This window comes from Trachypithecus francoisi, unplaced genomic scaffold, assembly GCF_009764315.1.
Source record: "Trachypithecus francoisi isolate TF-2019V2 unplaced genomic scaffold, Tfra_2.0 Lachesis_group4, whole genome shotgun sequence".
Taxonomy (NCBI): Eukaryota; Metazoa; Chordata; class Mammalia; order Primates; family Cercopithecidae; genus Trachypithecus; species Trachypithecus francoisi.
Window position 1 is genome coordinate 71,268,997 of NW_022681469.1, and position 27,174 is coordinate 71,296,170.

General features: G+C 38.9%; 1 protein-coding gene across 4 annotated transcripts in view; it reads left to right on the forward strand.

The window, feature by feature from the left end:
- The window catches only part of CDK14 (cyclin dependent kinase 14), a 604,612-nt gene that overhangs the window by 434,147 nt on the left and 143,291 nt on the right, over positions 1-27,174 (forward strand). For all 4 annotated transcript variants that reach the window (XM_033194405.1, XM_033194407.1, XM_033194409.1 and 1 more), the window contains one exon: positions 11,537-11,600. In XM_033194405.1, coding sequence (XP_033050296.1) covers positions 11,537-11,600 — 64 coding nt within the window. The remainder of the gene's footprint in view (positions 1-11,536; positions 11,601-27,174) is intronic.

A 27,174-nucleotide genomic window follows, 5' to 3' on the forward strand; every position in this document is an offset into this window, starting at 1 on the left:
AGAAGTTTTTATTCAGCTAAAAACCACGAGTCATTTTTTATGCAGCTTGCTGCATGCCAGGTGTTCCCATCTTGAACCATCAATTAATAGAATCTAAGTACTGGACTTTATGTTTATAGCTATCACATTTTCCTGGTGTTAGGTTCAGCCAGTTGTTCATGCCTGATTAAATATTTTTGAATCCTGGTTCAGCCATCAGAATAGTACACACGCCTTCTATTTCATGTCATCTGAAAAATATAGGACATCTCTTCTGTCTTCCTTCAAGTCACTGATAAAAATGCTGAAGAAAATGATATCTAACATTATACAGAATATACGTGTACACCTACATACACATGTCCTATAGACATATATATATATGTGCGTGTGTGTGCGCGCACGTGGGCGCGTGTGTGTATTGAATGTGAGGGAGAGAGAGAATGAAAAAAACCTTGTTCTAATACTCAAAACCTCCTTCTAGGGTCTGATCAGGTGGATATAAATTGTTTAACGACATCTGAGCCACATTCCTCAGCTGTACTATCTCCTGGAAGCAGATAATACAGCTCTTCAAAGCATGGTCTCTCTAGTCACACCAACCTGATTTAGAATTCCAGCTCCCCCACTTTCTAGCTCTGCAACCTTGAACAACCAGTTTGTCAGTAAACTGGTTGTAAACCTGATATTGCACACATGATATCAATAAACAATAGCTTATTTTCTTGATGCCTGGCTAAAATCAACATATGCTAGAGGAGCAAAGGTTACTGCCCAGCCTCTCTTCTCTGAATTCAGGACATTGACAAGTTTTGTTTGACCCATCTCATTTAGTTTTTGTTTTAAATTTGAATTAAGTAATTTTTCTTAGAAATTTGAATTAGGTCATAGGATTAAGGTACTTTCACAGGAAATCCAGGTATCATCCAGTTCCCTTAGTGAAATGAAAGCTACAGCAATACGGGGGGCCTGCACTGTGCGGGGCAGCCTCAGTGGAAGCTGAGTAGTCGCTGCTCTCTATGGACAGGGCCTTGTCACATTCAGTCCCGCCTTCTTTCTCCCCAGCCCTCTCCCTCAGTCACCTGCTTGACTGGCTTCTAGAAGAATTTTAATTTGCATTACCGTTCTTCTCCAGGAAGGTAGAGTAAGATAGGAGGAAAAGCATAAATATTGAAGCTGAAGACAACTCTCTTCTACTTTTTAAAAAGGTTAATTTAACATGACTTTTATTAAGTGAAGTCATGATAATTTATCATTTACAAGGATCCTTCAGGTCTGTATAAACAAATATTTAATGAGTGCCTACTTTGTGTACTTTGATAAACAAAAGGAAGATAAAGTAAACAAAAATTTTAAGAAAGACATGATCTCTTTACTTATTACAGTTAGAGTCCAATGAAAGAAATAGACGTTTATCAAATATTCACAGAAATAAATGTAAAGTTTCAACTGTGACAATTTTTACCAAGAAGCCTACAGTGCTATAATGGTATATTATGGGGATTTTGCCCCAGTATGCAGGGGTTTGTCCTGAGAAAAGGATGTTTCAACTCAGAGATGAAAAATGAATTAGGAACCAGGTGGAATGGGCACAGATGTCCAGGCTTTGGAAATACATGTGTAAAGGCCCTGTGTGGGGATGGGGGAGGAGCATGGCAAATTTAAGGCACCAAAAGATCAGTGTGAGCAGAGCATGAGAGGAAAAGGAAGGGGTAGTGGTTCTAGGTAAGGGGAGAGAGGGGCAGGTCCAAGGCAGGTAGCAGCTTGAGGGTCATGTGTGCAATATCAGGTTTACCCAGGAACACTGGGAAGCCACTGAACCATTGAGAGATCTTATTCAGGGAGTGGAATTTGATCATATTTGACTTTGAAAATTACTCAGGAATATGCATGCATCAATTGGAAGAGTACAAGAATGGAGGCAAGTAGACTGGTTGGGAGGGCACTGGCTAGTGCCTTAGGACATGTTGGTAGCCTGCCATAGCATGGCATGGCAAGAGAGGGAGAAAATAGGAGGTAAAAATAAGAAGTTGATAATGGAAATACATTAATGTGGTGAGATGGTGGAGGTGTGTATAAAAATAACAAACCTGAAGAAGTTACTCAAGAATGTTTGAAGAAATCCCATCCAGTCTTGGGATCTCTGGTCTGTCTCCCTGACCAGTTCTGAGGCAGTCGTGAGACACCCCCAGCTATCTGCCTTTTACTGTTAATCCTGATGGTGAATCCAGCAGGTCCTGCAGACTAGGCCAGAAGAGCAGAAGCCAGCGAGTGCCCTTTTGAGTGTCTACTTGGTGGTCTCCAATATTCCACCTTCATCTCTTCCTACTCTAGGACCATGAGTCTCCCAAATTGTCTCTCTTACTCCTCCTCTTAAATTTTGACTATAACATTATAGCATACTTTTAATGACTTAATGTTTTTCTTCAGTCAACTCATTTCAAATAATTTTATTATTGTTTATAACACTATAGAAAGTAGAAAACCTTTATGTATTGCCATTAATAGGAGATAAATGTGAAAATAAACTCAGTGAAAACCAGTTATTATTATTATGAAATTGACCTTCTTGCCTGGCCACAATTCTGAACCTTTGGCTGCTTTCTCTATGGAGGATGTTAGCAAGTGTTTGAAAGGTTTTAAAAATAAGCACCAAGCTGAGATTTTTCTCCTTGATGTTCTCAAATAAATTGAAAGAAATTCAAAGCATGTGAGTAAATATAATTTAATGCTCTATTAATATCCTAAAATAATCTTCAGTGTGGGAGTACATAGCCCACACCTTGGGAAAAGCTACTTTGGGCCAGTAGTGCCACCACTGGACTTAGAATCACCTGTGGAACTTTTACAATGAGCTGACTTAATTCACCTGGGCTGGGACCTAGTCAGAGATACTTTTAAAACAATAATTTTCAATGGAAGAAGTATTGGGGATTATTCTTGGTTTTCGTATTGATTAAGATGCTATTGCCTTCTCATGGGTGGTGGCCACAATGCTAGACTCAGCAGTGTTGGTCAGTCTTACTCAGTGAAGAACTAAATGACCCACAAGACACTTCTATTATGAAAAACTTTGTTATAATTATCCAAACCTAGAATTGCTTAGTATCTCTGTTTTATCTAGAAATATAATTACATGTAAGTAACATAGTAAACACAATATATAAATACAGTTGTACCTATAAGCAGAGACATTTTTCTCAGTTTTAATACATAGTAAATATTAATATACACTGAAATATCAGGTACACAGCTAATCAGCAGTTTCAGAAAATCTTGACACATAACAATGCTATTCAAGATTCGAGTCTCTAATGCAACACAGTTGAATGTGTCATCATTGATAGCTGTGGCCTTCAAGGTAGTTTAGCATATAGGTACAAGCACCTAATTACTTCATTTTGCCCATTAGTGCCATCCTATTTGAGTTTTTTCCATTGGGCACATATTTTTTCATGAAATACTTTTATGTCTTCTTTATGCAATGGTTACAGTATTATACTGATTTTTTAGTTATGCATAGGTACCTTTTATGATCTATGAGTTGCATTTCTGGATAGTAGAAAGAATGTTTAAAAATGTGTTTAAAAAGGGGGCATTTGACATGTGAGGGTTGAGCACCATGGCTGTAGAAGCTCCCAAATGGTTCTCATATGCCCCGTAGATGAACCCTTGTATTGTATTGGCCTTTCTGTGTGGCCTCTTCACTAACCTCTCAGCTTCTTGTCCCCCTTCTCCACCCCCAACTCCAGGAGTTTTATGAGGTGCAGAGCTGGTCTTGTCATTCCTGCTCTTTGTCTATGTCACTAAAATCTAAAAAGCCCTTGCTTATTATTTAATCTTATCAATTTGGCTGCAGCCTCCTCCCCTAGACCTCCACTTCCTTCCCTTCCTCCTCACTGCACCTTTGAGAGGCTGAAAATACAAATCCGGATCTTGCAAGTGGAACCTCAGATAGAGAAAAATACTTAGAACACTTCAGCGTGTATATGGTAGTGAAAAGCACATGCTAAAATATCTCTAAAATGTGAGCTATAAAAGCAATCCACATAGAGTTCCCAGAGGAATTGGTATGGTTTGGCTGTATCCACACAGAAATCTCATCTTGAATTGTAACTCCCACAATTCCCATGTCTCATGGGAGGAACCCAGTGGTAGGTGATTGAATTATGGGAGTGGGTCCTTCCTGAGCTATTCTCATAATAGTGAATTAGTCTCATGACATCTGTTGGTTTAAAAAATGGGAATTTCCCTGCACAAGCTCTCTCTTTGCCGGCCACCATCCATAGAAGACGTGACTTGCTCCTCCTTGCTTTCTGCCATGATTATGAGGCCTCCCCAGCCACGTGGAACTGTAAGTCCATTGAACCTCTTTTTCTTCCCAGTCTTGGGTATGTATTTATCAGCAGCCTGAAACCTGACTAATACAGGGGTGTTCCCAGAAGACAACACCAGATCACTTGGAGTTGGCACACACACATGCATACTTCTGTACCTTTACACACACTCTTTTGTCTGGAGTGTCCTTCTCCTACTCATTTGCTTGACAAGCCCCTGGTCACTTTTGAAGTCTCAGTTTTAAGGCTTCATTTTCTTCAAGCCGTCCCTTCGCCTCTTTTCCTAGGCCCCCGCTGCACTCCTCACACCCCTCATTGAGCAGCCTTGTCATGCTGACTTTCTGTTTCACATGCTTGTCTCTTTGTCTCTCTCTCCAGACTGAGCAACTCCAAGGCAGACACTTTTTTAAAAAATCTTTTATCTTCTACACATAGGAAAGGGGTGGTCATGTTGTCATCACTCAGTACATTTCTGTTTATTACATGGATGGGAAAGCATAATTAATGGTTGAACAACATGTATATAGTATAAAATGAAAAAGATACATAAGGATAGCCAGTGAAAAGCGTGGGCCCCTTCCGCCTCTGATTTCCAGCCACCCATTCCCCTTTCCAGAGACCACTGCTGTTACTAGTTTGTTTGTTTTGTTTCTTTTTTAGGGATACCCTTGGCCTACTCTAGAAATTGTCTACATACAGAAAATGAATATTTGATTCAAGTATGCAATTGGCATTTTTTAAGATTTCCATGCTGAAATTTGCTCTTTGGTCATTTCCATCTGTCCTTGGCCACTCTTATAATCTCCTCTTACTTACACCTTTCCCCTTCCCCTTAATGTACTCCATCCTTTCAACTTCTACTTTTTCTATCACTATATCCTCCTCTTAAAAAATTTCCTTCTTGGCCGGGTGCGGTGGCTCACGCCTGTAGTCCTAGCACTTTGGGAGGCTGAGGCAGTTGGATCAGTTGAGCTCAGGAGTACAAGCCTGGGCAACACAGTGGTACCCCATCTCTACAAAAAATAAAAAATTTAGTAGGATAGGGTGGGGTGTGCCTGTCATCCCAGCTACTTGAGAGGCTGAGATGGAAGGATCACTTGAGCCTGGGAGATTGAGGCTGCAGTGAGCCATGGTCACACCAGTGCTCACCAGCCTGGATGACAGAATGAAATCCTATCTCGAAAAATAAAAAACAGTTCCTTCTCACCATCACCCATGAGGCCACTGGATCCTGAAACCTTTCTCCTCGCCTTCCACCTGCCCTGTCTGCAGCACATTCATTGTGCTGTCGGAGGCAGTGCAAGCTCCAGGTGGTTCCTCTGCGTTTCCACCTGATCATCGTATTTCCGGGTGGAGAGTGCACAGTCAGGCTCAGAATTAGGAAGTTCTGCTTTCTCTCTCTGGCTCTTCTGGGAACTTCATACCATCTGTTCCGGAGCAGGGTGTATAATATTGCAGCTGAGTTCTGCTGAGCCACTTCACAGGTTTCTTTTAGAGCTTCTCACTAAGGAGCCAGAAAAAAATCTTCCAGATCCGAAAGTAGTACAGCTGTGAAGCGATCATTATTTTAGAGATGTTATATGTGTGGACTTTCAGAGTTTCAGCTTAAAATCATCAGTTCTGGATAGTAGAAAGAATGTTTAAAAATGTGTTTAAAAAGGGGGCATTTGACATTTGAAGGTTGAGCACACATGTTATATGTGTGGACTTTCAGAGTTGCAACTTAAAAATCATCAGTTCTGGATAGTAGAAGGAATGTTTAAAATGTGTTTAAAAAGCGGGCATTTGGCATGTGGTTTAAGAGGGATAACAGGCACACTCCGCCCTATCCTAAGGGACTGGTTGTTCTCCAGTCCCTTAGAATCCACAGCTGAGTCTGTTTAAAATCCTCATCGCCACTGTAGTCGTCCCCCTAAAACGTAAAGCCTTGAAGTGGGAATCTGGTGCTTTCCATATCGCTTCATTAGGACACACTTCTGTGAGCCAGTTTTATTTGTGTCCCAGAGGCCAGAATTCCTCTGTGCTGTAGTCTCCGTTAGAGACCTCTCGGTCCCCTTGACCCAGGAAGAACCCTAAGCAGGTCTTGTTCTACTTAAATCACAGGTGTTCAGGAAAAGCCCATGGACTCCTGTTTAGCAGCCCTGAGGCCTGTGCAAAAGCAAAGACTAGAAAATGAGATAATTTGTGGAACTAGTGATAGTTTAGAAAGATAAGTAAATATTTCTAACAAACACTAGTTTGTCAGAGTTACTGTGAGCTCTAGAAGTTTAGAATTTGCTTTTCTCCTGTTATTTGGAGTAGGTATTTTCACAGAGAGGCTCTCTTTTTCTCAGTATCTTCTCTGCTCAACAGAGGCTGACGTAAGGGGCAGAACCTTGGCCACACCTGCCAGGGCAGAGGCACACCTGGAGGAGTGAGTGTGGGGCCATCATTACTTCTTAGTTCCTCAGGGTCAGGAGTGTAGACCTCCACTGATAAGATGAACTTGTCTTTTTTTTTTTTTTAAACAGATGTTAAATAGTCTAATAAGCAATTACAGAAAAGACTTCTGGCAACTGTATATTTCTGAACAGAGGGACGTGAGACCATTTTGTAGCTTGCATTTTGGCATTTGCTATTTGTTACCATATGTGTGCTGAGGAGTGCCAAATGTTTTTCTCCCTCTGAAATTCCTCTCCCAAGATCCAGACGTGTATTTCCAGCTGCCCAATCTTGACCTGCAGGCATTTCTAACATTTAATAGATCCAGAACGAAACGCTTTGCCCTCAGCCCCCAAACTTGCTTCGTCTCTGGCATTCTTGATTTCAGCTAATAACTTCTTCCTTGTATGAGTGGATTTTAAACAGCAGAATATATATTTTACATCATGATTCATTATGTATACACACAAAGATGTAACTTGAACAGAAGTTTCATAAAACAATATGTATCTTTACATTTATGTTGCCCTCTGATATCTTCTCTTGAATTCCATCTTTTGAAAAGTGCCGATGTCAACTCCCTTGATGAATTTACAATCCCCCAACCAGTCATATGACCTGCAATTTGCAAAAACCTTAAACAGAGATAAAATGCAGTCTCCTTGAATTCAGCATCTGGCGTCTGCTTCCCATCCTGTAGCGCAATCTGCAGTCTAGCCACAGTGTTATTCAGACACACCATTCATTTACTCAGTCGGTCAACATTTACTGGGTGCGTATCTGGTGCTAGTCACATGGTGCACTAAGTATCCAGAGATCAACATTGTCGTCTCCACTCTGAGGACCACAATGTGGAGACAGGTGAGTAATCTAGCAATTACCAGGTAATGGTGAGGTTCTAAATAGAAGTTTGCATGAAGCACTCAGACATCACAAACAGGCAGCATATAACTTGGACCAGAGAGTCCAGAAGGTCTTTCAGGGAAAAGAGACCCTTGAACTGAAGCTACAAATAGAGGTAGGAGTTCAGCTGGCAGGATTAGGGCAGGGCGTTAGGGAAGAGTAATCCACTATGACAAGACACAGGGGCTGAGCATTCTGTTAATCTGGAGAGCTGGAAGTGTTCTGACATAAGCCTCTCCTTATAACCATACACTCTACTGTCACTCCCACTCTTTCTTTACTTGGCAAACCGTGACTCAGTGTTCCCTCTCCCACTAAACCACCCTCTCCCGGTAGCCTTTCTCCCTGCCCCCAGGGAGACTCAAGCCTCCCTTCTTTAGGCTCTGACCTCACTCTCCCATACCATCAGCTCTGTTATGTTGAAGGCCATTCATCACCACCCCAGTTCATCTGCATCACTAGACCAGGAGCACCTCAAGGCAGAGTCCACGTCCTTACATCTTCTGTGAGGAGTACAATAAGTGTTAGCCGAATAAAGAGCTGAACCAATAAAGGAAACAGGAGATGGACAAACCACAGACACAAATTTAGGGTAAATCTGCTTAAATGGATGTGTAGAAGACTTTTCAGTATATCATAGATGGAAAGGGGCTTCAAGTGTCATGAACCTGCTTATTTACAGAGCTGGGGACCACATTTTAAGTGTTGGTGGCACCTCAGGTGCAATTTTCATTTTCTTTGTGTTTCATTTGCAAAAGATTGTATTTGACTTTTAGAAAATACTTTTTATTCTAACTTAAATATGTCTTGTTAATGGAACTTGTTAGTGAATTAATAGGAATGAAAATCTGGCATCAGAGACCACACATGCTCTCCCTTAATGCACAGGTAGCCAGTCATTGCTAATCATACATTAAACCCAAACTATTTTTTCCAAAATGGTTTTTACAGGAAGCAAAATTAATTTTTAATTATTCTTTTCCTTTGCCCACTTTCTGCCCACTTTGCATTTTCTGTGTAAATGGTTCAGGGTTGTAAGCAGGACAGTTTGAGGTCTGGAATCTCAATAGTTAAACTTGTAATTGAAAAAGAAAAGTCTAATGTATTTGTTTCTTTCCTGGAAATTTTTATAATATGACCATAATATTTCATAATCACTTTGAAACAGAACACTGGATGTGGATGAGGATAATGCCTACAAAAAAGTTTTGCAAACGCAAGCATTGTAAAAACAGAGGCAGCCAGGAAAACAATTGTACTTTATTAGGAGCAAGAGAACAGGGCTTAGATTCTGGCTGGACTTCTCATTGTTTATAAAACTTCCATAGGGTCTAATTTCGCATGAGACAGATTGGCTGTGTTCAAGTTGTGATTTTGAGCTGACATTTTCTCCCTTTTGTTGCTAAAGTTTAGTACTGTTGGACTCCTTTGTCCTTGATGCAAATTTTAGTGAGAACAAAGTAGAGCATTTCCAGATTAGCTGTATGTGCTGCCTGCAAACTTGATTGTCTCCTCTTGAAATAATGGTTGGGATTATTGAAAAGAAAGGGAGAAATGCCTTTTGCAGAGACACTGTTATCATAATCGTTTATGTCAGAGACAATGCTTTTGTCTCTTTTCTCGTGTTACAACTCTTCCAGCCCTCTTGCCTGCCTCCTTCCCCCTCATCATCCAGCCCATCAATAATGTGACCTAGTTTGTGTAGATCTGTCTATTGGTGTTAGTATTAATTAGTGCTTGAAAAAGTAACCATGTATGAGTCTTAAAAGAATTTTTATTTTCTCATTTGCTGATGCTGGATTCATGTTTCAGCCAGGAACATAAATACATGTATTTAATCCTGATTCACTAGAGTAGGAAGCAGGGAGTTTGGCACTTACTGTGTATGTGCCACTCTTTGACATCACTGCCATGTCACCCACTAGTAAATAAATGCATCAACAATTTGAGCCCTGTATTACCATTTTGCCCAGTAGTGCCTACAAATCCTCAGATAAAGTGAATATGCTTCATTTCCTCTGTTGACAAAGAGTCAAACTGTAAAATATATGAAGAGATTTATTCTGAGCCAAATATGAGTGACCAATGGCCCATGACACAGCCCTCAGGAGATCTTGAGAACATGTGCCCAAGGTTGTAAGGCTACAGCTGGGTTTTATACATTTTAGCGAGACATACGACATCAATCAGTACCTGTAAGATGTATATTAGTTCGGTGCAGAAAGGCAGGACAACTGGACGTGGGAGCTTCCCGGTCAGAGGTGAATTCAAGGATTTTCTGATTGACAATTGGTTCAGAGAGTTATTATCTAAAGACTGGAATCAATAGAAAGGAATGTCTGGGTTACCAAAAGGGTGGAGACCAAGGCTTTATCATGCAGATGAAGCCTCCAGGTAGCAGGCTTCAGAGACAATAGAGTGTAAATGTTTCTTATAGGACTTACAGAGTCTGTCCTATCAGTCTTAAGGCCTGTGTTGATGTTTCTGCTAGTCAGCTGTGCCTGAATTCCAAAAAGGAGATGGGTATAATGAGGCTCCTGTGTTATGCTCCCCTTCATCATGGCCTGAAATAGTTTTTCAGGTTAACTTTAGAATACCTTTGGCTGAGAGGAAGGGTCCATTCAGATGGTTGAGGGGCTTATAGTTTTATTTTTGGTTTACACCTCTCATAATATCTAGTGGTCCTTCTCCTCTGCTGGTTTCCAGCTTTATCCCTTGCCCTTTCTAACCTGTTTGTCTATCCATGTTTATCCAATATAGTTTGAATGACGCCATCTGGCATCATTATTGGCCAACATTATGATGCTCTGACTCCCTTGAACATAGAGTCCCTGTGGAAAAAGTGGGCAGTCTAAATTTTCCCACGTGGCTGGAGCCTCCCTGATCTGACCAGACCCAGTTTTCTGTGGATTCTTTGAGTAATATCTAATACTGACATAATGCTGACTGTGTGCTAGGTAGTATTCTCCTACCACATTGAGGTAGGTGCTGTCAACACCCTCCAGTTTACAAATGAGAAAATTCAAGCTCAGTGGGGTTCTCAGCCCAAGCTTACATGGCTGGTAAATAGGGGAGCAAGGATTTGAACTCAAGGTGTCTTCAGAGCCTGGCCTCTTAACCCTGAATCTCCCCTTTCTAGGTTCTTAACCCTGAAACTCTGTTCTCAGTCAGTGATTTGCCATGATCATTGAGTATAAGAGCCATAGATCATGGAACAGAATATTCAAATGGAATGTGCCCAGTTACATGTGAGCTGGAATTGCCCATAAATTCCTTTCCCCAGATCAAACATTGTAGTGATAGAAAAGTAGATGGAGAAAGAAGGTAGACATACGGATAGAAAAAGGAAAACGTGGGAAGAACAGTATTTTGGCAAAAGGAAACTGTAAATCACGTAATTACAAATTGTAACTGTAATGAGAGAATTTGAGCGTTCTAAGCTGTCGACCCTGCCTCTTTGAAACATTATAATGCTCAGACAGAGGATGTGGGGTAGAAATGACAGAATTGTTGGAACTGTTAAATGATGAGACTGGAGTGAAAGACAAAAGCTCATGAAAGAATCATGAGGGACACATACAAACTTCATTCAGCAGCATGAAGATGACAGCTTATTGTTTGATTCCTTAGCCTACTTATTAAGTTTGGACTTGATAAAATATAGCAGATTTAATTTGTCTTACCACAGTCAGCTGTATTTGTTATAACACAGAGATTCATCTTGGGTGGCTCTTTAGCCGGGTTTGTTTTTACTGAAATAAAATCCCTGGCACACAATAATGGAAAAAAAAATACCAGAGTTTCATAATATGTAGTGTACTATTTTTCTACACTTGAGAATTTTGAGTGCTTTGGAAATAATAAGGCTGTTTCCACAATTTCCTGCTCTCCACTAGGTTCTTGGAACGCCAAATGAGGACACATGGCCTGGAGTTCATTCTTTACCACATTTTAAGCCAGGTATGTTTCATTAATTACAGATGACTAGGTGCTTCCTATATGCAAAAGGTAAGTATATAAATGTTCCCTCTCAAGCAATATACCACCTTGAAAAATTCTGGTTACTTTTGCCATTGTGTACGTTATCTATTAATGGAATTGTCCTTTTGTTTTCACAAATTATTTGTCTGATTTTCACCATATATACTTTATTTTATTTGACTGGTTGATTTTGCAGTAACCATTAATTTCATCATCAGTTAGACTAGCATCCATGTCAACAAAAACAAAATTTAAATTGGGGTGCTATAACCCATCTGTGTCACTTCTTGCAATAAGTGACCAGGAAAAGTATTGGATTGTAAAAAGGAAAAATCATATTTTTATTTCTTTACAAAACTAATAAATATATGGTTTGTAATTTGAGTTTAAACATGTAAGATGTTCTGAATGTTCTATTGTACAGCATTCAATATGTTTTCATGTAAAATATTTAAACCTAAACACTGAAAAATCTGAATGAAATGTGAACTTTTAAAATAAGTTGTCCTTTTTTTTCACCAGTAGGTGGCAGGCGTGAAACTTTGTTTTAATAATTACACTTAACAGATCAATCTCAAACATGGTCTAATTCTTATAAGAGAGGGGAAAGGTTTGTAATTGAAAATATGATAAAATCAGTGGAATGAATTATTGTAAAAATTATTCTCTTGGTGGTGGTTGTGTTTTTTTTTTTCTTTTCTCAGTTATAAAACATGGCTTACAAAATGCAGACCCACCATAAAATTACTGAAAGGGATTTTATAGAAGTTCTAATAGTCTATTATCCTATGAGGGAAAAGAGCTATGAATAATATCTGTTAGAGGAGCCAAGTATATTCTTTTGCTTCTCTTCCCCTCTTTTGGGGAACCATCAGGAATAAATTATCAGTTCCAAAGAATGATTGAGTTGGGAAACTATTTTTATTCTTAATATTTTTCTTCTGAAAGTGTACAGTGTGTTCAGAATTATTTTATCTTCTTCAACTGCCCTGAAGACTCTTTGTACTTTTGCTGGAAATTCTAAATGAATTCTATGTTCTGAAAGACTATATAAACCTAACAATTTTAAATGGACTGACTCTTTTTTTAAGCAACCAAGAGGCATCCTCTAATGGATCCACGTGTTATTAATGGAGTGAAGAACACAGTTCTTTATAGACGATCCAACTGTGGGCGCTTCAAGAAGGTTAATTTCCCTGTGTTAGGACCTAAAATTTTAAATTGTAGGCAGATAAAACAAGAGAATTTGAAAAGATTTGAAATAAATAAAGTTACAGGCAGAAAGGAGCAATTAAGATGAAATAATTTGGCCTGCCTAGTTTCTGGATTAGAAAACATGGAGTAATTTATGTGCTTTTGTGGGAATAGAATTTATCTATCTTCATCAACAACATACAAAAGCATGTATTAGTTGGATTTTGGAAAGTACTAGGATGTGGTACCCATTAAGATAACAGATTGTGAACTTCAAGACACCAGGGACTGTTCATTGTACATATGTGGTGTTCAATAAATGTTTGTTACACTTGATTATATTGAATGTTAAAACAGACATTATGTATGTGACTCCTCTGGTGGGCACATACAAACTAGAATATTTATGTTTAAGTTATTAACACTAGGTGTAAGCCCCAAAACAGACACATAACACATAGAAGGTAATGGGAAAACAGAAAAAGAACATATGAAGATAGTGGAAAGCATGGGTGGTGATGAGCAAGAAGGTTATTCCAGGCAAAGCTCAGGGCTGTGAACCGTAGCACGTAAGTATGATAAGTGTTTCCTGAGTTTGCTTGAAAGGAGTCAAGAGGAGACAAAACAATAGACTGAGTCAAAGGAAGCAAAGCTCCAAGTCCTTCCCCAAGCAGCACTTACCAGACCATCCAGGGGAGCCCCAGTTCCTGACCTCGTAGATCTCATAGTCCTGGAGAAGAAAATATACAATCCCAAATGAGGAAAATATCAGTGCTAGAGTCCGCCTGTCCCAACTCCACTCTCCAGCTCCTTGATCTACCCCAAAGAGTGCCCTAGAGAGTCTGGAAAAGATAATCTGAGACATAAGGACAAACTTTGTTTAATTTTCTAATAGATAATAAATTTAAGCAATTTAAAATGTCAAGCAATAGGAAAAAGGAGCATAGTGCAGAGCCACCTCCCCTCTGCCAACTTCCCTAGAACCACTGACCCCACCACAGGCCCCCAGCGTATTCTTATGTTTCTTTCCTTTATGTAAATGTAAGAAATTAATATTAATTTTTACTTTTCTCATATTAAACACAATTCCTCATCTTATTTTTCTCATTAATGCATCTCATCGATCTTCTCATGTCACTGCAAGGGGGTGACCAATGTGGTGTCCCTCTTGTCTCACAGAGCTGCATTGTTTTCTGGTGTATGGATTTAACCCATTCCCTGATTAGGGACAGTTGGGTTTTTTCCATTGCTTTGCTATTACAAATATTAATGCACTGAGTAGCCTTGAACCTATACATACACATACACATTGCACATATGCAAATATATCTGAAGGATAAATTAGGAGAAATAAGGTTAAAGAGCCAACAAGTATAGACAATTATGATTTTGGCCACTTTCATCAAACTGTTGTCCAAAGGGGTAGTATCTTTTGTCTCTGTTGCCAGTATACAGGAGAATACTTCTTCCCACAGCTGCTTCTCCTCTCTATGCTATGTGACCAGACTTTTGGATTTTGCTAGTTAGATGACAAAAGGAATTTCAGTTGAATTTTAATTTGCATGTGCCTTATGATGAGGTTGAGCGTCTTTTGATACGTTTCAGGATCATTTCTATTTCCTTTTCTCTGAATTATTTTTATCTTTTGGCCAATTTACCAAAATTGAGTTGAGTTGTGTGGTTTTTAAAATCTGTTTCTAGAAGTTCTTTATATTTTATTTCATTATTTTATTTTTAGTGATGTTGCCCAGGTGGGAGTGCAGTGGTGCGATTACAGCTCACTGCAGCCTTGACCTTCAAGTGATCCTCCCTGCTCAGCCTCTCAGTTAGCTGGGACTAACTATAGGTGCATGCCACTATGCCTGGCTAATTTTTTTTTTAATCTTTTGTAGAGATGAGGGTCTTGCTATGTTGCCAAGGTTGGTCTCAAACTCCAGGCTCAAGCAATCCTCCCACCTCTGCCTCCCAAAGTGCTGGGATTACAGCATGAGCCACCATGCCTGGCTGAGTTCTTTATATTTAAGAGAAATTATCCCTTTGTCCATGAAAAACTTTTGCTTCTTTGAAATTTGAAAAATGATCCTTTCTAATTTTTAAGCAATTTTGAAATAATCCTTGTCTTATGTCTCTCATGTCTTCCTTGACTTGCCTAACTGAGTAAGTTTTGCCTTGAGAAAAAAAGCCCATGGTGTTTTTAGAATAGTGGAGTTATGATGTAAAAAAAAAAAAATGGAGCGAGAGGAAGTCTTGTTATTTTGGCCAGGCCAGTCTTGAACTCTTGGTCTCAAGCAATTCTCCCACCTCAGCCTCCTAAAGTGCTGGGATTACAGGTGTGAGCCACTGTGCCTGACCACAATTTTTTTAAAGACCAAATTTCTGTTATAGATATATGTACAAATTCATATATGTGTATCTGTGTAAGAAAAACCAATTTGGGTTTGCAAGTGGATTACTTTATGGCTATGATCTAGGCCATGAATAAATCTCTTGGTTTTAACATATGCTAACCTAATTTCCTAGTAGTTGTTTTCTTAAATAACTTACTCTTTTAGTTAATGTCTACGAAATAAGTTAAATACACTTACTATTTCAGCAGTATTTCCTGAGCACCACTTGTATGTCTAGGGACTGGAGATGTTGCATTGAACAAAATGCAAATGATCCTTATCGGGAGAGACATATAGTAAGTGAAATATATCGTATATTGGGTGGTGATAAGTACTATGGAGGAAAATAGAGCAAGAAACTGGTTCAGGAAGTTCTGGGAAGGGGGGTGATTTACAGTTTAAATAGGGCGATCAAGGAAGGCCTCCCTGAAAAGAAGACACTTGACTGAAGAATATGAGAGGCAGAGCCAAGATGATATTTGAGGGAAGAACTCTTCAGGCAGAGACAAAAGCAAGCACCAGTGCCCTGAATGGGGAGGAGTGGTGGGCTGATAATGAAATCACAGATCATGTAGGGCCTTGAGGGATACTCTGAGTCCTTTTCCATTGATCTGAGTGAGATAGAAAGCTCTAGAAGATTTTGAACAAGGCAGCACAGGAGCTGGTTTATGTTTTAGTAAGACCACCCCAGCTATTATACTGAGAATTGGGGACCAGAGAAGAAGCAGGGCGGACCCCTTAGGAGGCTGTAATGGGAATCCAGGGGAGATGCAATGAAATGTACTGTGAATAAAATGACCTTCCCTTTTCAACTCCTGTGATTATCCCAGAACTCAACATGGTTTTCCCTTGAAAAAAAATATATAACAAAAATGGAGAAATATTTTTTAAATAATTACTGAAATAGTGAAAGAATAATTAGTTAAAAACTGAACTTTATTCTTTACTATATAACCTGTATATCTTCTTCTGTGCTTACACAAAACTTCTTAAACTCAGCATATTCCCATAGCAACCAGGCAACTATAACAGGTCCCAACGGTATTATATATTATAAAGTATGTGCGTGTTATATGCAATAAGGAGTCTGCGTAAGTCTCATTTGTGTTGCTATAAAGGAATACATGAGACTGGGTAATTTACAAAGAAAAGAGGTTCGGTTGGCTCCAGGATCTGCAGGCTGTGCAAGAAGCATGACACCTGCTTCTGGTGGGGTCCTCAAGAAACTTCCAATCATAGGAGAAGGTGAAGGGGGAGCATGCATGTCACATGATAAGAGAGGGAGCAAAAGGGAAGAGAGGACTTCCCTAAAGTTAGTGTCAGAGGTATAAGCAGATCCCAGGTCTCTGTGGGTCTTAGTCAAGGGTGCTTTTGCTTTTGTTTTTGTTTTGCAGCCTCCATTATGAAATAGCCTTCTACTGAATGTGCATCACAATTTCTCATTGTCCTTCTAAAGAACAGTTTACCAGCAGTTAGACTATTTTAAAAAGCAGAAAAGTAGAGAAGATCTGATCTCTGTCTGGGAAAATATGTACACCAATACACATCAATATTACAATATTACACCAATACAAGACTCTTTTTAACAACCAGATCTCTTACCTGAATTAATAGAACAAGAACTCATTCATTATCCTGTAGAAGATACTGAGTTATTCATGAGGGATCCGCCCCCATGACCCAAACACTTCCCTCCAACATTGGGGATCGCATGTCAACATGAGATTTGGAGGAGACAGACATCCAAACTATATCAGAGTCTAACCTTGGAAGCTGCTGTTTTTCTGTCATTTACTTCTATTTAAATTTCTCTTAAAAGAAATGGAAAATAGGCCTGTTTCATTTTTGAACCCGATTACCTTCCTGTTTCTTTTCCCTTACCCTCAGGGTTCTGTGGTTAATGGTGTTTTAAAAGTAGGTCTCCTTGTCTCCCCCTCCCTCTCTCATTCCAGAGTGTCTCCTTTTGTCTCTGTGTTCAGGATGCTTGCTGTGGGAAAGTCTCGAGGTGAGAGGTTGTGCTGTGGTGTTCTCAGTACTTCAGTAATTCCATAACTTGGGGTGAGATTCATCACAGGCAAACCCCATGCTCTAACACAAAGTAAGAGTCCACTGTAAAAATAAGTCATACTCCTTTTCATGGGTTCATAGTTATTCACTAACAAGAGGCTTTTGCATAAGGCTCTCTGCTATAAATTCCTTCTAGGATAATGAGAGGTTCCCCTGTGTGAGTCCCAGGATCACTTTCTCCTACCAGCTTTACCCCCTTTTTGTATCCCATTGACAGGAGGTGCGGTTCAGATGTCTCCACTAAAGTGGCAGTGCCATTTTTTTTGTTGTTGTTATAAGATAGACTTATCATTTTTAAAAGATGCATCTTGCATACATGTTTGAGGGGTTGTTTAAGCTTCATAGAATTGTGGTAACCCCAGATCAGGGCAGAATATATGTAGACATTTGAGGTTCTCCAGACTGGTAGAATCAGAGTAATGGATGAAGAGTTCTGGCAAGGCTTTGTAATTTCCAGCTGTCAAGGAGTACCCTGGGGCTGCATGAGCTGCGAGTGCCAGTGGTGTTTGTGCCTTAAGCAAAGTGAATGTTTGAGCTAGAGAAAGCCCCAGGGAGCATCTAGTCTGGCTTTCTTCTTGTGAGGTTAGGAACCTCAGGTCCAGAGATGTTAAAGAACTTCCCTGAAGTTAGTGTCAGAGGTGGAAGTAGATTCCAAGTCTCCCTGGTTCTCACTCCCTGAGTGTATTTGTGTTTTTGTTTTTGTTTTCCAGCTGTCATTATGAAATAGCATTCTACTGAACGTGTGTTACAATTTCTCATTGCCCTTCTAAAGAACAGTTTACTGACAATTAGACTATTTTAAAAAGCAGAGAAGTAGAGAGGATCTGATCTCTGTATTTGGTAAAATATCTACACAAAACCACCAGTAACACTTTGTATAAAATGGTTTAGCCCTGATATAACATGTAGATTCCATGTATAAATGCTTCCAACAAAAGGGACATTCAAAAACTATTTAATGGCTGATTATTCAGGAGCTCAAAAAGGAAGGCACTGTGAAGTTCAGTGAGGAAAAAAATGCTGCTAGAACGGAAGCAATTAAAAGTAATGAAATTTAGAATAAAATAATTATATTTTCCAAAATCAAGCAAGAGAATAGAGCATTTCTAAAGTGGTTATATTATTTCTAAGGGAAAGTTATCCAATAGAATAGGCTGTTTGATTCAGGAAACTTTGAAGAAAATGGACAGTCTCCCAACGAATGAAGTAATGTAAAGAATTTGCCGTTGGAGGCAATTGGGGAATGGTGATATTTTAAACACACTGTGCCGAAAACTAATTCTACAGACACATTTACTTTAAAGGGAATGTTTACGTATGGACTTAACTGTATCAAGGCTTTGTAATGAAGCAAAACAAACAAACAAACAAACAGAAAAACTTCTCTTTAAGTCCTTCCTCTTCTCTGGCCTGACTGGGACCCCAAAACCAAACAGATCCACACGTTTTGTTGCACAGGGAGGAAGTAAATCATTTCAGGAATAGAATACTATGGTGATAACACCTTACATTTTATGCTATATTTTATTATTTACAAAGCATTTTAATATATTATCTCATTTGATAGTTAGAATAACTGCATTATAATAGTGTTTTTTTCCTAATATTGTTACCTCATTTGCAGATGAAGAAACTAGGAAATCGAGGCTCAGAGAGATAGTGTGACTTGCCTAGAGATCTCATCCCTCCAGGCTGTAGCAGCACCAAAACTCAACCCAGGTCTTTCAACTCTAAGCCATTCTCAGTGATGCCTCCTCCTCTCTTTAAGAGAGCTTCACTGCCCATAGACCTAGACCTGTGAAGGAGAAACGTCAGGCTCTTCCCAACTCTGTCTTGTGGCATCTTGGAAAAGACCTCTGTCTTCCTGTACATACCAGATCCACCCTCCACTTGCTGGGTATGGGCATATTCTTCCACCCTTTAAACCTATGCCTCCAATAAATCTTCAGCTCCAAAATGTCCTCTGCAGATGTTTAGTCTCAGATGTGTAGTCCTTAATACATAATATCGGAACTACCCACTTTCCTTATTTTCAGAAGTGAGGATGTTTGAACCCTTAGCCTTTACTGACATTCTTGGTTTTTCCTGAGTCTTTTAGAAAGTGATAGAAAAGCTATGGATGCAGCAGAAATTGTTGTCGGGGTGGGATATTCCATGCAGGAAGACTAGAGGGGGCACCTCTTTGTGCCGTGATGTTGCCCTGCACAGACCACACCTGCAGGGAGGGGAGGCCTGTGAAGTGCTGAGATACCTTCCTTACTCTTCTAGAAGAATCATGTCTGCTCCATCCAGCCTGCAGACTTCCTACTAAACTGTTTTACATTCCCTTCAATATTTGTTATTTATACTCTACCTATTTTTAAGAAGATTTGAGCTAGCTGACATAATTGATATAAAAGTACTTTCAAACTGTTAGGGGCATGTAACTGCAAAATAATATTTTTTACCATTTATACCATGTATTTCCTCTGCCTGCTATCTCCTTTCCCACTTACTCTTTACACTTTACCTCAGGAATTTTAAAATTTTTTTATGATTGATAGCAACTATAATGATTATGGGTTAGGTCTAGATGTATGGGCTGTAACTATGTGATGGTTATTAAAATGGACTTTAATAATTATTATGTAAATATCTGGCTTTTATCTCAGATTTTATTGCTAAAAGCCTTGTCGGTCTGCTTGACATAAGCCTTAGGGTATTTAGAGCTCTCTCCACTAACCATCAGCTATCACCTTTGTGAACTTTGCTGTCCCTCCTCCCACAAATAAATGCTACTTTAATCACATAGTGAAAAAGCCAGTTAATTACTAAATTTATGAACTATGTGAACTTTATAAAGCTAAGGAAGTAAAATATGTAAACATGACAGGAAGGGCAGACTTCACTTTCTGATTGAGTCAGCCATACTGGGAGGTCGCTGGTGGTTGCTGGAGAGCAGATGCTTAAGTTGAGAGCTGGTGTTTCCATCAGCAATAACTGCTTTACGTCTGCTCATGAGCTTGGATTCTTATTGAGTGCTTACTAGGTGCCAGGCAGTATTGTGGGTACTAAAGATGCAGTCATGAACAAAGCAGATGAATCCTTTTTCTTGCAGAGCTTACATGCTAGAGAAGGGACTAATAATAGACAAATTACAACTTACTATGCCTGTGAGCACAGGGAGAGCGTCAAGAGACAATTCAGGGGGACAGGTCCTTGGAAAGTCAAGGTGTAGAGTCAGGATTTTACTTGAAATGTGAGTGGAATCATCGGAGGGTTTTCAAGAGAGGAAGAAATCAATGCTTTATGTTTTCAGAAAGACCTACAGGCTACAAAAAGTCACGGACTCAATTCAGAGCTGGAAAGAGATTTCATTTGAAGTGTGAAATCCTCTTGATTGGTCATTTCTGCCTGCAACCCTGGGTCAAGAAGGGTCTATAACGGCAAGTACTAACTCACAGCGAAATTATTCTCCTACCAGTTAGCAGTGATGCCACAGACATGAAGGATATTTTTCCTCACAGGTCCATAGCTGACCAAGGACTTGATATAAAATAAGTCAGAGATATGACCAATGATATGAAATAAAAATAAAAAAGAAACAACCAAAAACCTTGATAATCACTTAAAAATTCAGAATAGCAATTCATTTCCTCTACAATAGGTAGATTAAGGAGGGAAACCCCTGTAGGAATGTTATAAACCCATTGCAGTGCAAAGGAGAGACGAGCTGTACTTTGTCTGGATGTACTTGAAGAATTTCACATTTATTTTCACTAGAAGGCATCAGTAATGATGGAGATTAGCAGAATGTCTAGAGAATGCCAGAAAAAAAGTAATAAGATTAAATTTTCAAGGGAAAATGAAGTTCTACTGATAGCCGACTTATTTTTTTAAATCCTAAATAAACTGGTTTTATTAGTTCTACTCCCTGGAATTTTGTAAAATTCATTTTGGGAGTTATTCACACCTCACATCGCTAAAGTTGATATGGAGGGCCAATCACCATATAAAGACTTCTTTACCTCTTCAGTAATTCCAACGCATCTAAGAGTATTAAAAGTCTCGTATACTATCCAATTTCTATGATTTGGTTAAAGTCACATTGAAGAAAATAATTAAACATTTAGCCTAAGAATTTATAGCAGAATTCAATGAAGACATGGGTGATTTACTTGATACTGAAAGAACTGTCATCTCTTTTAAAATAAAACATTTGATTGAGTTGTTATATACCAGTGGCATTTCCATAAACTGGCCATACACTTTTAATTGCTTTCCTAAGTTTGTAACCTAATGTTTTATGTTTATCCTTCCCACATATGAATGCCGGCAAGTATATAACTAGGAATCTATGCATTGTGTAAAGTCCTCCATAACTCCTGACCCTGAGCTTTTAGGTACCTTTCCAAAAACATTTTAAAAATCAAGATCTTAGGAAGGGAGATGAGGGGACAGGAAGTTTGGATGTAAAACAAGAAAATGTTATCCCTTGTCTTCAAGTTGGGTGTTGACCACAGTACCTTGTGTAGGACACTGTACCTTTAGGGAAGAAATTGGACTTCACCAAGCCAAAAGCTTGCACAGGTGTCCAATTTGAGCAGTGATTCCACACCACTATGAGAGATGCATGACTAAGTGGTTGAACCAAGGTTAAGATGAAGATTTTCTCTCTTAGGTGCCTGGAAATATTGGATGCACAGAGAATAGCATGGTGTTCGGTAATCTGAGTATTCATATAAATTTTTCAGCATTTGAAAATTCTTAGAAACACACAATAATGGCAAAAATTTTAAGTGTCACGTAGTTGATGATGCTAGTTTGCATTGTATAGCTCTTTCCTGTGTATCAAGTGCTTTCATGGATGCTATCTCAGGAGGTCCTCCCACTAAGGAAATTAGACGTGGCAGATGGACAAAGCTGAAGCTCACTGAGGAAAATACTGTTTCATGACACAAAAACAAACCACCACAAAGGTGTACTATACCCCACTAAGTATCTGCCAATTACTACACCCGGGTGAGCTGGGTTTCAGCTCCTGTTGGCTGGGCCCTTCGTTTCTGGGCTTCTAGCTGAAGGTTTCGGGTATGTTCCACACCCCTTTAATCCTCTTCAGAGTGGCAACTATGGAAGAATGTCCTTCTTACAGTGAAAGGCAGGACACAAAAGAGCAGACCTAATGCCACAGTCACATTTCAAATCTGTTTGTGTCATTACCACTGTTCACACAAACTGTCAGTGGGGCAGAGAAGTATCATCCATTCATGAAAGTTGGAAGAGAGGAGGGAGTGATTATTTGCTGAATAATCATCTCATCTCCCATAGTAGGTTCTGACTCCTAGGCTTGTCAGCTACTCCTAGCTAAAACAAGTGAGTTCATTTTTTGCTGTTTAAAAAAATCCTTTTAGGCCATTATCACATGGCTCCTTCAAGACAAATGCATGACTATGGAATAATAACTCTTATTCTAATATATAGATGAAAGAAAAAACCTTCACTTCCAATACTTAAGATGCAAACACCGGTTTACCCCCCAAATGTTGAAGTCAGACCAACAGGATGATAAACTGACTACTAATTATTCGCTCTGGCGTAAGATCTGATAAGATTTCCTTCACATACACTGTCCTTCATGCAGCACTGGCAGAGAGCACCTTTGTAGCTAACAGACAATAATACTCCCAATGGAGATTGTTTAAAAAGGACATAAGTATGTATGTAAACAGGTGCTTGTGCCTTTAGAGCCAGCTTTGTAAATCCATTTAATAATCTCTCAACTGTAAAAAAGGAGGACAATTGACATCCTCTCAGAATGCCAATCCTGAGTCTCCACTAGTGCATTAGAATTACAGGATTCTATATCAGGAGTTAGAAGAGCATCAACATATTTATGGATTTTATTAATTTAACTGTTGCCTCAAAATGAGTAATGTAGGATAGATGAAGCATTTGCCCTCCTTGGAGTAATACTGCTTTCTATATACCATATGTGTCCTTCCAAAGTATATAACTGTACAAGATGATCAGTTTTTCGAGTATATTATTATTAATAGTTGCAGTGGCAATATTAATAGCTAACAGATATTGAGTGTTTTATTTATTTGTCAGAACTTATCAGCTCTTGAGATGCATTTTCTTGTTGAACATTTGTAGTAACTATGAAGTAGGTACTGCTATTATCCCAATTTGATATATGGGGAAACTGAGGCACAGAATGATTAATCTGTTCAAGGTTTCTAGAATTTGAAAGACATATGTTTCTCATTCCCTATAAACACAAGACAGATTTATTCTCCTAGACTTAAAAAGGTAAGGCACTTTGACAGCAGGTGGAAAGGGATTTGGGAGTGAGGAATGTTGAGAATCTTGTTTGTGTGAATGTTCTTATGCCTGTTTTTCGTTACTGGTCAAGGAGTTTTGATCTGTTTGTTCTGCTACTAGCTTTGTGCATTATTGGGGTAGCACTTCAAGTCTCTGCCATTTAAGACCCAGAGGGGTGTCATGGTATAACGGCTAGAAGCATAGACTCCAGATCCACACTGTCTAGGTTCACATCTCTGCTCTGTCACTTATGAGCTGTGTAACGTGGACAAATTGGTCAATGTCTCTGTACCATTTCACCATGTAAAAAATGAAGATAATCATAGCTCCTACCCGTAGCATTATTATGTGGATTACAGTGAGTTCATATTTGCAAACCACAGAGGATACAAGAAACATCTGTTAAATATCAAATAGGAATCGCGGGTATCCTAGCTCTTTGGTAATAGTAGACTGGGAGTAGAGTCCTGGTTCAGTCTCTGTCACTATAGCCTGCATTACAGCCTCAGGCAAGTCAACCTTTCTAGCCTCAATTTACCCATTTGTAAATTAAGGGTTAGGCCACCTGGTTGTTTGGGTCCCATCTAGCACTGTCTGGAGCTGCTCTGTCTTCCCCTTTAGAGAGTTTAGATGGGGTATATGGAAGGGGAAGGGGATGCACAGAGAGTACGACACAACATCTTTTCCTACTTTCTTTTCTGGAAGCTGTAAATTTGTTCTTGTTTATGAATAATATGCTTTAGACTTTAATAAATGCCTAACTGATTAAACTTAGTTCTCTAGAGAAAAATGTCTTGTGGAAAGAGAATTAGTCTATGACTTTTAGGTAGAGAAAAGTGTAGATGGTTTGGAAACCTCATCTGGGAATATGCATTCAATAACCCCACAATGTTATTTGTATATTAGAAACACAAATGTTATCACAAGCAATAATGTTTAATGAATACAGTAGAACATTTGTTTCCAGAAGTTGCTCAAAGATTACTCATTTAGAAAAGCACACTGTTAGTAATTGAAGGATGATTTGCTATAGCCAGGGCAAGTCAGGATGATTTAGCCTCACGTGTAAAGCACTGAAGAGGCTGCTCAGCATTTTAAGGTAGCTCTACTGGGTGGCAGTGACAGGGCAGTGCAATTCTGTTCCGCATTGATGTGTTACATCAAAACCTCTCACTGATAATGCTGGGGCTGTGTCAAATCTGAGCCATTAAATATCATAGGAATATCAAGTGTTTTAAAGGTGTGGATTGCAGTTTAGAGTAACATACATATTATTCTAAAATGACTGTTGGAATCACCATGCCCGTTTGGAGTTAAGATATCTTAAAAATCCTAAGATGTGGGGAAAAGTCTGGCCCTCTTTATTTGAGGTAAACTCTTTTCTACTGTACACAAATACTGCTTTACTTCTGTTCCAAGAACTATAGATTCAGTGTTTAAAATATCTTGATCAGAATGTTGACTGAAATCTTCACTGATGGCTTGGTTTTCCTAACAGATATAAGAAAGTAAAACATGCATAAAAATTCTTGTGAATAGTTGTGAGTGTAGCTTTCTTCTACTGAAGACCTCTCAGTATTGGTTCGCATTATTTGTTGGAGGCTACTTGTGACCTTGTATATTTGCTGCCCCACTGTATTCACAGTCTCTAGCAAATTGCAGACACACAGTAAGTATTTGTAGAATGAATGAATAAATACTGTGCCTTCTATCCAAAAGGATTTGAGTGTGTTATTTGTAACATAAAGAAATAATTAGGGTAATTGTTTGAAATATAACCAGAGTGATTTATGACAGTGTTAATCGTTCATCCTTGTAAGGGACTGGAGCCTTTTGCCTTCATGAAAGCAACCCCCAGAAAGGCACTGGGCTCAGCATCTCCGCCAGATGATGACGTGCCCTTCAGTGTGGCCACAGCTTTTTGCTTAAATCATTACTATTTTTTTACCAGCTTAGTAGGAGTAAATGCATGTGTTACAATGACAGATAATCCTAAATTGAAATTGTGAGTAACTGAATGTATGATTTAGAAGAGTTAATTATGAAGAACAGCTAGAATTTCATATGGCATTTGAACATACTCATTTTTATATTGATTTATAAACTAATGCTTGTTCCATGGTATTGTCTATATTATATGATGTCAAAGCCATTTGCAAAAGATCTACTGAAGTTTGAGCCTTGTATGATCCTTCTGTGGACCCCCCTCCTAGTCTGCTCACTCCCACTCCTCCCCAAAAAAGAAAGAAAAGTGTGAGCTACAAATCTAGTTTCAGCCTTTCAAGTCCTTTGAACATACTTGAAGTTTTTTATTGGTTGTTTGAACTTTTTATTCATATGTCTTTCTGTCATTGAAGTTAAAAACACAGCAGTATAAGATACAAAAACATTGTGAGAAGAGAGTAAGGAAAATTAAAATTAATCTCCTGAAGTATACACTGCATGCTTGTATGCAAATGAGTAAAATCCAATTTGGGTTTTATCTTCCTGTGGGTTAAAGTTTGCTTTGTAGTGCCTCAAGACATTTCAGGTGTAGCTTTTTTAAGCCAAGAGACTTTACAATATGCAGCATTGTTCTCCAGTTGTTTTCCTGTGGAATGTCAATGAATTGCAGTGCTTACGTGCATGGCGGTTTGAGAGAAAACCTTTCCAATCTTCTGTTTCCTGCCCTGTCACTTAGCAAGTGATTTCTTCTCAGCAAGCTCTCCTCCCTGGTCTCCTGCTGTGTTGGGATCATCCTCTGCAATGTCCCTGCACTAAGAGGAGAAGGTGAAAATCAGCCTGCAGGTTCAAATTAATTGCACTTCTCAGGTATGCTATGAGTTAGCCAGTGCTTTAAATAATGACATTCTAAACTTCTAGTTTAAACATAATTGGAAAGAGAAAGTTGACATTAAAGTAATAAGTGAGAGTAAACTTAAGTGAAGGAGAACAGTGTAAAACATTCATATGCAAATACTCAACTACTCTGATAAAATTATTCATAGGCAGTTGACTATTAAATATGCTTGTTATCAACTTGGGGCACCAATTTTAACACCTTTTTGTTTTCAAAACTTACATGGCTAATTATATTGTTTTAATCTATTAGAACATTACTTTTATTTATGATGGAAGTAGTTTGTAAAATAAAATTTTTTATTCTAATTATAAATGTCATGTTCGTTGCAGAAAACATTAGAAATGGCTCCATTTGAAATTGTGTACTTTGGCAGTTATGATCTGAAAGCTGTTGGATATAAACGATGAGGCTCTGTGTGTTCCTGGAGCTAGCTTCCCGTGTTTGAGTTTGTCCTGTCTTCATTTGGAAAAGAAACAGATGCAGTTAGTGGCTCCAGCTGTAGTCTCTGGTGGGGACTCTGTATCCATACTGTAGCGTTTTTCATTCTGTATCTGTAATTCTGTATTTTTTCGATGCCACCGAACTGTAACCAGGACTTAGTTATTTTTTGTGTGCCTATTGCCCAGTGCCAGCACCTGGCACACAGGCAAATGCCCAGGCAATATTTGCTTAAAAAATTAAGGTTTTATGTGAATATTGATGGAAGGCAAACCTGAGAATGAGGCTTCATTCTTTTTTATTTTTTTTACTCTCATGTGGC